General features: G+C 41.5%; 2 protein-coding genes across 11 annotated transcripts in view; one reads left to right on the top strand and one right to left on the bottom strand.

The window, feature by feature from the left end:
• The window catches only part of pax6b (paired box 6b), a 40,153-nt gene extending 38,284 nt beyond the window's left edge, over positions 1-1,869 (top strand). For 8 of the 10 annotated variants that reach the window (XM_042407001.1, XM_042406991.1, XM_042406984.1 and 5 more), the window contains one exon: positions 110-1,869. In XM_042407001.1, coding sequence (XP_042262935.1) covers positions 110-195 — 86 coding nt within the window. In that variant the 3' untranslated portion in view covers positions 196-1,869. The remainder of the gene's footprint in view (positions 1-109) is intronic. The other 2 variants (XM_042407050.1, XM_042407058.1) reach the window with 1 other exon arrangement.
• Positions 1,870-5,186: 3,317 nt separating this feature from the next.
• The window catches only part of elp4 (elongator acetyltransferase complex subunit 4), a 53,574-nt gene continuing 45,064 nt past the window's right edge, over positions 5,187-13,696 (bottom strand). Inside the window, exon 10 of the mRNA XM_042410872.1 lies at positions 5,187-6,038. Within this exon, the coding sequence (XP_042266806.1) occupies positions 5,910-6,038 (129 nt within the window). The 3' untranslated portion in view covers positions 5,187-5,909. The remainder of the gene's footprint in view (positions 6,039-13,696) is intronic.

Below are 13,696 nucleotides of genomic sequence, written 5' to 3'. Positions count from 1 at the left end.
GCTGTCACACTAACTGTGCATGGTGCATACACTCATCTAATTTAGCATGTTGACTTCTGGGGGCATTTTTTTGGGTTTTACTGACGTCTTTCTCTTTCTCTCTCGGCAGGACTCATCTCTCCTGGAGTGTCTGTCCCTGTCCAAGTCCCAGGGAGCGAGCCTGACATGTCTCAGTATTGGTCAAGACTACAGTAGAGAGAAGAGCTACTTCACCCTGTAACCACCCACTCCACCATCGCCCTCCGGCAGTGCTCCTCACACATACACGGCACAGGAGAGTAGAGAAGGCGAGAGAGGGTTGCGAAGAGGCAAGGACAGGAGAAGAGGAGGAGGAGGAGGAGGAAAGAGAGAGACTCTGGGAGAGCTTTGGGACGTCTGGGCTTTGTTTTTCCAGTGGGACTGTGTGCTGTTCTGTAGCTCTAGGCACATTCAAACGAGGACTTGGAAGAGGGAACATGGAAAGACAGAAAAAAAATGGACCTCTGTAAAGTGCCCGGTGTTAAATTTTTATGGAACAAAAACTTATGTTTTTTTCTATTTCCAACTTCAGTCATTGTTTCCTTTTTTCTCTGGTGTGTTAGTAAATGGCCATTTGTATGTTAATATGAAAAACCAAGATCAAGTACTGATAGATGGACTGCTAGAAAACCATGTTGGTCTTGCGTTTGTTTGAGAAAGGAGAACCTGAGAGATTCTGCCATGACTATCTTTTAATCTGCTTATATCGAGACTTTCTACCAGCCTTTGCATGGTCTCTGGACGCTGTTGCATATCATTAAAGACGAAAAGCTGGAGGGAAGACTCTTACTGTGTCAAAAAAAAAAACAAAAAAAAAAACAACAAAAACTATTTATTGGTCTTATTTCTTACGAATGGATATTAGCAGAGGAAGCTCAAACTCGATCCACCCACTGAGGCTGTGGTCTCGACTCCCCCCCCCCCCCCTCATGTTCAGATGAGCTGACTGAGCCTGCGTTTGCTGGCTTATTAGACACGGATCACTATCAACAGCTAAAAGCGTGCAAAGACAGTGCGACATGCAACACAACTTGGACCTCTGCTTTGGTGGTTGGATTGACTTCTAGATTACCACGAAGAACATTAAATGTGGAAAACAGGTGTAAAACAAAACCTGTAGTCTGTAAATGGTAGACTGCGTCTTCGATATAATCCAGTTTGTTTATGTCAAAATGTAAAGTACTTGTCTTCCCTAGAAATCTTCCAGAAAGATTTCACCAATAAAAGTTGATTTCATTTATAACCCCGAGAATATTCTATAAATGTTCCATGCATCATAAAATACATTTCTTTAGGGTCAGGTACAATTTGTCTCTTAGGTATAGTTGTATTATAGTGTCCTATGGTCAAAAAAAAAAATTTGTGCAACTAGAAATATTTAATTCCTATAATTATGATTAAACATTGCTTGACAGAGTTTTAAACTTAAGTGTTTGGCAGTTGTTTACAAGTACATATCAGATTTAATCATTGTTGATTGTAAAACAGACCAAAGCCTTTGTATTTCATCTAGTACACAATGTTTTTTTTTTTTTTTTAAGATATTAGTCTTGTGTTGCAAAATTTTTGTAAACACGTTCTGTTCAATTACATTGGCTTCGAGTTTGTAAGACTGCAGTCTAACCCCGCAGTCCTTATTTATAATTGAAGACCATGGGAGGGTTTTTCTAGCATCATCTGTCATGCTCTTTTGAGTTTTGCATTTTTATTTCAGTGTGTATGTAGAACATGGACACATACTGGGTTTACGTCTGAGCAATGCTTCTGAGATAAAAACGTCTACACGCTGTCTCTTAAATATTTCAATTTAATTTTATTTAAAATGGAGCTTTCTAAATGTATTTTGTGAAAACTATAAAACATTTTGTACAGTAAAATTGTGTCTTAAAGAAAGCCTTATTGCCTGTTCAATGCTGCGTCTTATACGGTGTCAGTCTTTGCTGAACGAGTGAAGACACTTCTTAATTTTGACATTATGCATCATTGCTGCAAAGCTAAAGTGAACTTTTGTAAATCTAATGCTGACAAATGCCAGTACAAGGGCTTGTAATACACACACAACACTTCCAATTCCCACCAAACAAAGGTGTCCGCAATAACACACCTCTCTTGATGTATGGGGCTGAACCAACTCGACACCGACCACACAGCACAACACCACCACACAATGAGAAAGGTCAAGCAATTCACCATCACTGGCTCTTGTTTTAGTAGAGTTACGATGGTATGAAAAAAAAATACAGAACCAATGAGGAGGAGGGAGCAGGGAAGAGAAAAAAAGTCATGAAATAAAGCAGTCAGTGCCTAGAGCGAGGCAGAGGAGCGATTGTGTGGCAGAGTGAGTTATTTTGCTTCACTTGCTGCCTCAGCAGGGGGGTTGTGAGTGTATGTGTGTGTGTGCGTGTGTATTTGAGGGGTGTGTTAGAGACGGACCATCTAAAAAGGAGAGGATGTCCAGGAGAGAGTGAGGTCAGGTAACATTCACACAGCATGTAACAGCACCGAATATCTTATGACTTGCTAAATTGATTAATTGAATTTACACATCTCACTCAATATTTAATAGTCCAATCAGAAGTTTGTGGATTGGAGGTTAATCAGATTTTTTAAAGAGGATTTTTTTCTTGAGCTAATGCAATTTTTCTATTCATTTAATCCAGTTTATCACACAGACAGAAGAATACTGTTTTGAGCGCACAGGGTGAAGAAGAGAGAACAGGCTAGATGACTGCGCCAAGACAGAGAAGGAACATTAATAATTACAGAGAGAGAATGAAAGCGAGATTCAAAATGTAGGAAAGACTGCAAATAGTAGAGGTCTAAATAATACACAGGTTTGGGATAAAAAGGTTTAAATGTAATTCTCGCTCAGAAACGAAGTCAAGTAATATAAGTTTCTGTAAAAGTTCCTGAGAACTTTGTACTTTTTGATCTGTCTTTTAATGAGACGCAATGATTCTGACCTGGAAATCTGAATCTGATTCTCCACAGCAGCAGCACACAGAAGCTGACACTCCTCTGTTTAGTGTCAGCAGATAAATTCTGTGCTCTGTGTGTGTGTGTGTGTGTGTGTGTGTGTGTGTGAGAGAGAGAGAGAGAGAGAGAGTGCTTTAAGCAAACACAAAGGAACAATTCCCTCAACATTGGAAAGTTAGTCAATAAATGATAGCCTATCTTTGTGTATCTGGTATGATAATTTCATTATGTATTCTGACATACAACATGTCTGAAGATTCTGTAGGTCTGCTTTATTAAACCTAAATTTCAATTTACTTTCTTGCAGAGAGGTATAAAAATATATTATTCTTCATTTAGTAACTTGAACGGTTTAGTACTGCAATATGACAGTCATTCAACAATATAACCCCTAAGACCTCAGTCAAAGCTTCCGTAGTAAAACACATACAGCTTTAGTCAGGTATCAATAGGACATGAGCTGCAGCTGCTGAAAGGAACAATTATAAAAGCGCATTTCTCTGCACTCAGTCCCATGATTTTCTTTTTTTTGCTACAGGCCATATGAGGCTTTCAAAAGGTAGGTCTCGTAAAATGTACAAACAGCTTTTCATGTTCAGCTTATGTTATTGTTGCAAATTTTATTCAGAGAGAATGTCAGTCATTTAACAAAAAGAATATATGTAATACTGACCTATTTTTGACCTTAGCTTTTAATTTAATGTTATAAAACTCCAAACACAATAAAGTGTCATACAAAATTTTGTTGGTGAGTTTTGAGCAAAAAGTCATACAGAAAGATTTGTAAGGAAGCTGACAACCGTCCCACCAAAAACAAAACACATCTACAATCCTGTCTGGTTTATCCTACTTATTTAATTATATTCAAAATAATTACTTGTTTTTTTAATATGAGTGAGGTTAGGGAGATGAGGCCGTCTAAAGAGGCACATTGATTTTTAAAAATTCCACAGAAGAGGAGAGAATAGTGCTTTCTCAACCTGACTGTAAAGTTTTCACTTATTGTGTGCTCAGAAGTTTAAATTAATTGATTTCCTGGTACCCTGAATTATCATTACCGCAACATTGTATAACTACATACAACCAACTGTGAGTGAGGGCAAAACACTGATAAATTCCCGTCAATTAGATAATTTTTAAAAACTGGATAATTTAATCTGGAATTTGTGCACAGCTACATGTACAATATATTTAAATTCAATGTGCATAAAGACCCTTGGTCTAGTGTGTGTAGCTAGGTTGGCATCAGTTCACTAAATTCAAAATCTACATGTACCTGCACATGGAAATAGAATAATCCTAATTCATAATAATACGCCTTGCAGAAACTGAGATTAGAAACTTTGTTGATGTTTTTAAACTTGGGAAATAATCCACTTTTTGAACTGACTGAAAAAAGTGAATTTGCACAGAGGTGACACGGAGACATGGCAAGTGTAAAAACAACCATACGAGTAGTACGGCGACATAAACAAATGCCGAAATGAATCTATTTTATTTTAATCTACCATAAAAGTGTACCCTGAATACGTCAGCTCTTCAACAACAATAACTTGGATAACAGTTTTTATCTTGACAACACAAGCTTTTGTTCACCTGTATAAGTGACCTGTGTATGTCATTTCTTTCTCATACACCCGATATAAGAGCGCTCCATTCATGCATGAAACTGTCAGGTAACACTACCCTCTCCCAACACATGTTGCAGATGGTTACCAATACTGCCAGTTTTTACAGGCAAAAATATTCAAACTGGCGTCAGCAGCAGACGGAGGAAAACTAAAATGAAATATTTAATTTTTCATGTTGTTTTTTCTGTATTTCTCCATGTCACCATTTGACCTAATTTGTTCTTTTGGGCTTGTCATGGCAAAGCAGCTCATCCAGCAAACATGCCTGATGAGGTGTGAAGCCTGCACCCAAATCCAGCTCTCCTACCCTCTGCCCACATTCCTGTTCAGCTCTCCAGCTCACTGGAGGTAGATGTCACTCACCGGCACAATCTCAGGGTCAGACGGAGGCATCTCTATTAGAACCTGAAACCAGCGAGGTAGACCAGATATCAGTCATTCATAACACACTTTCTTTACATCCTCTCACAGTCTCACCGGCAGCTAACTTTGCTTTCAGAGCTGGTGTTGAGGTGCCGTAAAGTAAAAATAAAAATTAAATGAAGAGAATTTCTGGTGCACTTTAATTTTATTTGATTTTATTTAACTTAACAAAAGCACATTTCATTTCATTGTCCTAGAAAATAAATTGTACTTTAAGACTATTGTACATAGGCCACTTGTTTTGTAAAGCAAGCCCAGAGTTTGGGAGAATGCTGCTCAGTCATTTAATGTTTGCCAAGAATGAGAATCTGTAAAGACTAAAAAATATTTCATAATTACACTTTACTTGTAAACAAAGTCCCCAGACTCATAGAGAAAAAAAAAGAAAAAAAGCGTAATCTTAAATAATCCCTTATCTTGGACTTTAATTGGGTTAAGCAGTAGTCACCCCGTCAGTTTTCTTCCCTTACCTTAATATTTTGAAACACTGTTAAGCTCAAATTCATTGCAACGAACACTGACAAAAAGTAAATCAGGGTGACAAAAACTTGACAAATAACATAATTTTAATGAGCTTCCCAAGACAACTTTGAATGTGCATTTATTAGCTGTCAGCTAGACAGGTATAGAGAGTGCACTGTGGATTCATATAAGCAAGGATGAAATGTGTCCATTATGAGGAGCGGTACTGTGGATGTTTAGATCTTCACCCCTGGCTGGGACAGTTGGCAGGTGGTAATGGCTGGCAGGGTTATTGCAGTTGACATTACGTGGGCGAGAGAACAACCTGGTCACCACGGTAAAGAGGGCAACGCTTCAGCGTTCCAGGTGTTGGTTGCCCGTGGCGACTGTGTGGGAGCTCTAGAAATCCAGGTGTTTGTTGCCGGAAGTGCCGGAGCCACAGGCTGAGGCCACCATGGCTGCTCCTGCCAGCTCCCCCCTGCTCACACGACTCACCGTCTCAGACAAGTCTGGAGGCAAATGCAGTCTCTACAGATACCAGAGAGGGAGAGAGAGAGGGAGAGAGGGAGAGGGAGAGAGAGGGTAGAGAATCAGATCGGCTCGTATGATGAAAAAAAAAAGAAAGCACTACAGTGGATCAACATACAGTAGATGTACACTTCAGTGATGTTTATTCACAGAGAGCCATGTTGGGTTGAAATTGCATTAGATGCTTCAGCACTCCCCTCAACGCTGGCAGAGTAGAGTAAACCTGCTAGCGTGTTGCTAAATGCTTCAGAGAGCTTTAGGTCTGTTACAGCTCACAGGGAATATATGTGTGTGTGTGTGTGTGTGGGAAGTAGGGGAGTTTTGAGAAGTTGCGTATGGGACACAAGAGCATGCTTTTATGACGTTAGGTGGGAGAGAATATGTATGCACACAAATGTGCATGCAAAGTCTGTATGTGTTTGCACTTGTGTTGATTACTTTACTGTGTTTGTAACACAGATGATTATGCTCTGCTAATACCAGAGTCATTAGAATCAAGTCTTTTAGCTGAGTAACTTGTTTCATAGTAAAGCTTATCTGTGGAGCAGCCCTGTGCCAACTCAAAGCACAAAGACGCTGAGAGGTTAATGAGGGCCACTCATGTAAAGCCCCCTAACACCAACACGCTAACTACTATAAAGCTTAAGAGGGGCTACACTGCTCCCTTCAGAAGTCCCAAGAAAGGCCGCCAATGGCACTCCATGAACGAAGTCTTGAAGAGGTGCTGAGAGTGTGAGAGGAGGTGAAGTATGTCCAGAGTCAAGTGTGTGCCCTACAATGGTGTTGAGTAGCGCGATGCTGGAGCGTCTATCGTGGAGGTTAAATCAGAATAAAGGCATCTTGGGTACAAGAGAAGTTAAACCCTGTAATTTGCCCCTGAAAGAATCGGCCATGACATCTGAAACCCACTGGCCTGCACTCCCACCCCACCTCACCACTTTAAATTGTCCCTGCCCACCACATCCTTACCCCCTCCAGACATGCAGCTTTTGGAGAGCCCTTCCACTCCCACAGATACTTATCTTTTTCTTAATGAGTAGGTGTTTGGGTACAGGGTTTAACAGCGTCATTACAAAGAGACAATTCAGGACTACGCAACACTCTTTACCCCTCTAGGGTAAACTACTTCCTCCCGTTGCAGTGTACTGTTTTTGCAGGGATTTAGAGCATCAAAAAACCTGAGTCTGAACTGCAGAATGTTTTCACATCACTGATGTTCATGTCTGATATGGAGCCTTGTGCTCCAGCTACTGTCGCTACCAAGTCGGAGGCGCGTCGTCCTCGAGAGGTCTCCTTTTGGTTGAACACATATCCTTTGTGTGTGTCAGAAGACCGTTTGTCAGGCAAGTAGAGGAAACAAGAGGAGCAGTCTTTATGCAGCCCAGCAGATTACCTGGGGCAGGTGACTACTGAGACACTGTGAAGGACCTATAATTTAATGTAGGGTGGTTAAGGTAAGGTTACACAGGACTTATAGGGGCAAGGACAGAAGATTCCCACTAGGAGAACAGACATGAGATACATAATGAGAATAAACTAAACTGTGTGGCACCACATGAAGAATTAGGAAGTTGTTAGAAACACGATAAATTCATTAAACTTCTCTCTGTATGTAACTCTTTCTCTGACTCTCTCTCTCCCACGTACTCCCACACAAACATCCATGCAAACTCATATATTGGCCTTGAGGGGGCCTCCAGAAGCTCTACCTCCACCCCTGCCAAACCTCACCTGTGTAACCTTTCGTGTCTTCAGCTCACTCGAGTGTGATTGAAAAAGAAAAACAATGCATTGATCAAGCCTGGACTCAGTCCTGCTTAGTGCACTGCAGCGGAAACACGGTAGAGAGAGGGGTAGGAGAAAAATCAATCACATATACATCATCCTCAGTGGGTGAGTAAAAAAAAAGACATCACACCGTTGTCTAGCTGTCACGCACCCACGGGCCTGGCTACACCGTGTCTGTTTGGCTCTGGGCTCTGTGAGCCCACTGAGCATGTGCAGAGCGAAGGTCAAAGCAATCCAGAAGTGCAGCTCAGCTCCTCTAACCTTTGAGTTCAGGGGCAGATGAGAACAATCAATGGTTACATCAAAGTTGGAGAGAGAAGCAGGCAAAACCAATTGATCGGTATGACACACGGAGAGGAAAGACAGCCTGGTAACAGTCAGCAACCATCCCGGACATCAGTGACAGCCAATATTAGAGCTGATACCAGTTATATGTTATCTGGGCCATAATAGCTTACTTTATTCTCAGTACAGTTCCAAATAAACAACTTTTATATAAATCTCTATGACGACCATCAAAGAAGAATATTTTAATTCATCCTCACCATGATTTTGAAATTTACACCCAAATATGATGTAAGTGCAGTGCATTTAATTCAGCTGTGATAAACCAACTGCAGGGCTGCCATGAACATTTGCATTGACACCAAATGAATGGAGGTCAGTCTAGGACTTAGACAGACATAGTAAGGGAGGCTCTCCGACGACCTGCACACTCCATGATGTAAACAAGGACATCCGGAAAACCCTCAGAGGCATAGTGGGGTGTATGTGTGTGAGAAGTCCTCTCCGCTGCCTGGCAACCTTCACGAGGGTGGAGAAAGAGGAAAAAAAACTAAGAGGGGGAGGTGGGGTGTTGGATGGGAGTGGACGGCGGGAAAATAGACCATTGGCTGTGGTGCATTGGTGGGGGGAGGAGAAGGGGGGGGGGGGGTTGTGAAAATGGATGTGTGCCACAATGTTAGTGTATGTGTGTATGTGTGTTGGAGTTGTGATGTCAGTGTTCCCTCCCTGGTGGCGGGCAGGGGTAAAGGTCTGTGGTTCTGCTCCGCTCCACAGCCAGAGGGGCTGGGGCCATGCTGGCAACAGGGTGAGGGGTGACAAAGCTCCAAACGAGCGCTAAGCACTTGAAATGAGCCCTCAGGGCCGGCCCACAGACTAGCTTTGCCTAAGAGGGTTACTAATATCACCCCACAATGGACAATTCCCTTCAGCTTACCAAACACCCCAAAGACCCGGTTCTTAAGGAATACGGTGTTTCATGCTGCTTGTTGTTCACAATCTCCACATACAGCAGTAGTTGTTCTTGGAGATCGCACCAGTGTTTCGTGTGTCAGAAAAGGCACCAAATCTCTGTTTTTAATGTTTTTATTATGCTTTGGTTATGAGTATTGCAATGTTATGTAAGTGTATAATATTCCAAGATCGAAATGGATAAATGTTTCCAACTGGAGCTTAAAACGGACCCACTCACACAAAGCAGCACCATCAAAGGCATTCCACTGGTGGTAACGGCTTGCTAATGACTGGAGTATTAGGTGCTAATTTAACGAGTCATTTCTTCCATAGAGTTTTAGCCACACTTTCAAATGGCCGTGTCACTGTACAGCTTAGAACTATGGGAAACCCAACACCTTGTTGGAACACATGACGACTGGTCTGGCTGTTCAAATCAGATTAGCTGATGTTGGAACATGCTCATGGAAGTGACACGATATTTACCATAAACACCGACTTATCACAATCATTGCTGTAATTTGGTCAGCATATTATAAGCTCTATTAAGTCAGTGAAATGAGAGAAACTGAACATTGTATCACTAAGCTGAAGTCACTACAATCACTGAAGAAATGATGACTAAGAAATCTGGCTATATGCTGTCATGCATGAATAAAAAAAATTCTATTGATGCAGAACAGCACAATAAGATTTTTTTTAAACATAGTTTGAGTGGATTTATATACCACAAGTCCAGTATTCATGGACAGTGGTCACATTAGAGGTGATACCTTTTGCCAATTCCATTTCCCTGAGCAGCACAGCTGCAGTGCAGCCACTGTAAACTAATGTGTACGTCTGTCCATGACACCAGGTCAATGTCCTCCATTTCCAGTCCCATTTCTACAACCAGCCGAGGGTCAAAATGGTAGTCGAACGTTTCACAGCTGAAATTGGTAGAAACTTCCCAGAGTTGCTGGTCTATCCAGTCACTAAACCAAGCTAAATCACCTCCCAGTGCTGTAATCCCCCACACCGATAAAATTACACTGCATTGTGTGGGAAATCATTTGCTGAATCTATAGGAACTAGTATTAACTTCAGCACACCAAAACCCACATAATGAGGTGATGTGCTTTTCTATTTGAGAAGCAAACCATCATCACATTTACGCTGGCAATTTCAGAGAATACTTCCGCTACCTAGCCAGAAAAAAAAATGCAGAAACAACCCAGCAAAAATCCCATCACTTTGGTAATTCAAGCCCACCTGCACCAAACAAAAGCTGAGAAGAAGCTCTACCTTCCTCTTCTTTTGTGGTAACAAAGAGTGCAACACGATCCCTGGCCTTGCCCTAAGAATAACCTGTTGACTGGGGAAGTTTTCATCCCTCAGAGTTTGTCATTTCTAAAGTTAAAAATTCTTTCTGTTATTTATCTTCCCTATTATTTCTCACTTGTTTTTTATTGTCAAATAAATGTTGTCAGTGTTTTGGACCTGCCCCTTACAGCGCTCACTTTTGTTAACTTGTAATGTTGATGATCAAGGAATTTACACTCATACAACCAATTCAGCACCAGCCAAATTCTTAAAGAATTAAATTTTATTTAAATTAAATTTAAACTGTCCTGTTGTCATGCATGCTGTTTGAAAATAGTCTATGATTAGGTGTTTTGCAAGTGAAAGAGTGGCATAAAAAGAGTGAAAGAGAGATTTGCGTCTCGAGTTTCTTTTTGGTAATTGGGTGATGGTCACCTGCTCGCCATGTCACCTGCTGCCTGATCCAGGATAATCTGAGAGGCAGACGCATCGACAGTCAGACGGACTGACAGATAGACAGATACAGACACAGGCACATCACCTCTTCTGCTTCATGGCTAATGCATCTGACAGAGTAGGCAGCAGGCAGGCAGAAGGATGAGTAAGCATTTTGAGTGTAATTATATTCCCAAACACTGAAAGAATGGGAAGGGACTAATAACTGACTGAATTTCATTAAAAGTGAGCATGTCCAAACAGGAAATTGACTAGCTGACAATATTTCAAGGTTTTTTAATACCTAATGGAATGCTTATTCCTGTTCTCTTGAATAGCTAGCTCCTCACTTACCCTTCACGCTCCATGGACTGATGTAAAACAGCATTTGATAGTATCTGTCATGTTACTAAACATGACATGCATGGGAATCAGTTAGCTCTGCGATGCTTTTGAATAACCAAATGGACAAACAAGGGCCAAAGTGTAACTGCGCTGTAACACAACAACTTGACTTGTTATCTCCGTCGTCATCATCTTCATCTGAGCCCTCCTCTGGGGGCCTCTGCTCGGGCCTGTCAAGAGCTTTGACAGGAAAAGCAGCGTGGGGCCATTTTGTCTCTTTTCAGTTCGGTTTTGTTTCTCTTTGGAGGGCAGTGTTGGTATGGACCCTGGGCGTTGTAGGGCGAGGGGGCGAGGGCACGTTGACCCTAGTGGTAGTGGGTAGTAAGGGGGGTTTAGTTGGTGTTATGGACTTGGGCACAGCCAGGCAGTGCTGGTCCACCCCTGGAGTGACATGGTGCCTGGGGAGAAAGGGAGAGGGATAGAGGGCGTAGAGTACAAACATGTCTAAGTGCTGCCTTCACTACTGATAGGCCCATAGCAAAGAGCGTGGCTGCATGGGTTATGACAGCATATCTGGGGGACCTCTTGTGCCGTCCACCCCTCAAACACACATTTTACCCCTCAAACCATGACTCTGATATAAAAGTCCTCAGGTTAAAACATCACTGACACGTTCGGTAGGAGCAGGTTTTCTAGTGCTATATAGATGCCCTGCTATGATAATCACACTTCGGAGAAATTTCTCATTTTAAAAAACAGCAGCTAAACAACAATTTGAAATGAAGGCTATAGCTTAACACAAAATTCAATTGTCTATTGGCAAAGTAGCCAATTTCTTCATTATAATTAAGATTTTAGGCCACTTTGGAGGTTTTACATTTTACCAAAATGAACATACCACAATGCAGAACAGCATGAGAAATCAAATGGCTATAAATACCATAAATATTACTACAGTGTCAGATGATGGCTTAAAGGAATAGTTTGACATTTTGGACATGGAAATATGCTATCATGTATGCACTAGGGTTGGGCGATGTCTACACAATTGGCATATGATGATGTCCACAGTGCAAAATCGCAATAGATGATGATATCGTGGGGAAAAATTACACTTATTGGATTTTTACTTGCAAAGCTTTTAGTAGTTTTAGTAGTCAACACGAGTACTTCACGTGGTTCACCTTCTCAGACAGATCATTGACAGCAAAATGCAAAACACAGTAGACACTGTTTATTTATGTTATTTACCTAATTTATGTCCACTCTTTTCATTTCAGCTCAAAGTGTCTACTGCATTTTGCTGTCAATTATGGTCGCGCTAAGTTTCTCCCCTCTTACTGTTTCACTATGGGCGGGGCTGAGCACTCCATGTGTGAGTGTGTGTCCTCTGAGTGGAGCAAAGGAGAGACAGTGAACCAGGTCGACTTGACGACAACTAACTACACTTGTTGGGTTACTATAGTTGCAAAAAAAGCTTTGTGAGTAAAAAACCAATAAGAGTAATTCTATCTACATAAAAGATGGACAGACGATGGGGGGACTTTTAAATCACGATGTTACGATGGTAGGGGCTCAGCGTTCGGTGACTGTAACCCATCGGCGATGGACGATGGCATCGCCCATCAGCCCCACCCTAGTATGTATGGTAAATATGAAGCCAGGAAACTTAGTTTAGCTTTGCATAAAGAATGGAAACAGGGGGAAGCAACTAGCCAGGTTAACAAAATGCACTTACAAGCACCTCTAAAGTTCATTAATTAACACCATATATCTTATTTTATTCATCCATACAAGACTGAAGTATAAAAACAACAAGCTGTAGTTTTACGTGGAGTTATTTGCAGAATGCAGTGACTTCCTGGAGTCACCATTCATTGCCTATCAACCTTATGGTAACAACAAAACAAAAAGCAAATATGTGTATATCTCAGAATGTCAAACTATTTCTTTACAATCCCTGTCCCAACTGTCTCTTTTACATCAGTCACCAAAAAATAAAAGCCAGAGCATTACCAGGGATATTTTATCATGTATTATTCATGTTTTTTTCTGTGTTGCACTCAGTCTACAAGTGCATACACCCATGTACAAAAACAGACAGACAGACATACACTGCCACTTGCCTATGCATGTGTCACACAGAGGTACAACATGAGCGCACAAAGCAAGCTTGTACAACCAGGCTTTCCTAAACCCAGTCGTCCCTCCAACAGAAAACCCTATTTCTCTCTTGTCTTTTGCACTGTGATGAGTTCACACAGTTTACAGGCATAACATTTGGCAAAGCGAAAGGTCGTCTGGAGGTTACTGTGTCATCCTGGCTAAGTGGCTGACCCCTTGGGAGGGGTGGGGGTGATCATTCTCACAGACGAATAGTCTGTTGTTGTGCAAGCAGAAGACCAGGACTGAATGGAACACATCAGAACTGGGAAGAGTAAGAGAGCCACAAGATTATGACACCATATTATCCACTGTTTTAATTATATTTCAAGTGTCGGACATGATGGCTTTAGAGCTCTCATCACAGGTCTAAACCTGATCTCCAGCTG

This window comes from Thunnus maccoyii, chromosome 1, assembly GCF_910596095.1.
Source record: "Thunnus maccoyii chromosome 1, fThuMac1.1, whole genome shotgun sequence".
Lineage (NCBI taxonomy): Eukaryota > Metazoa > Chordata > Actinopteri > Scombriformes > Scombridae > Thunnus > Thunnus maccoyii.
The sequence above is the reverse complement of the archived record's forward strand: the minus strand, read 5'-3'. Positions and strand labels throughout refer to the sequence as shown.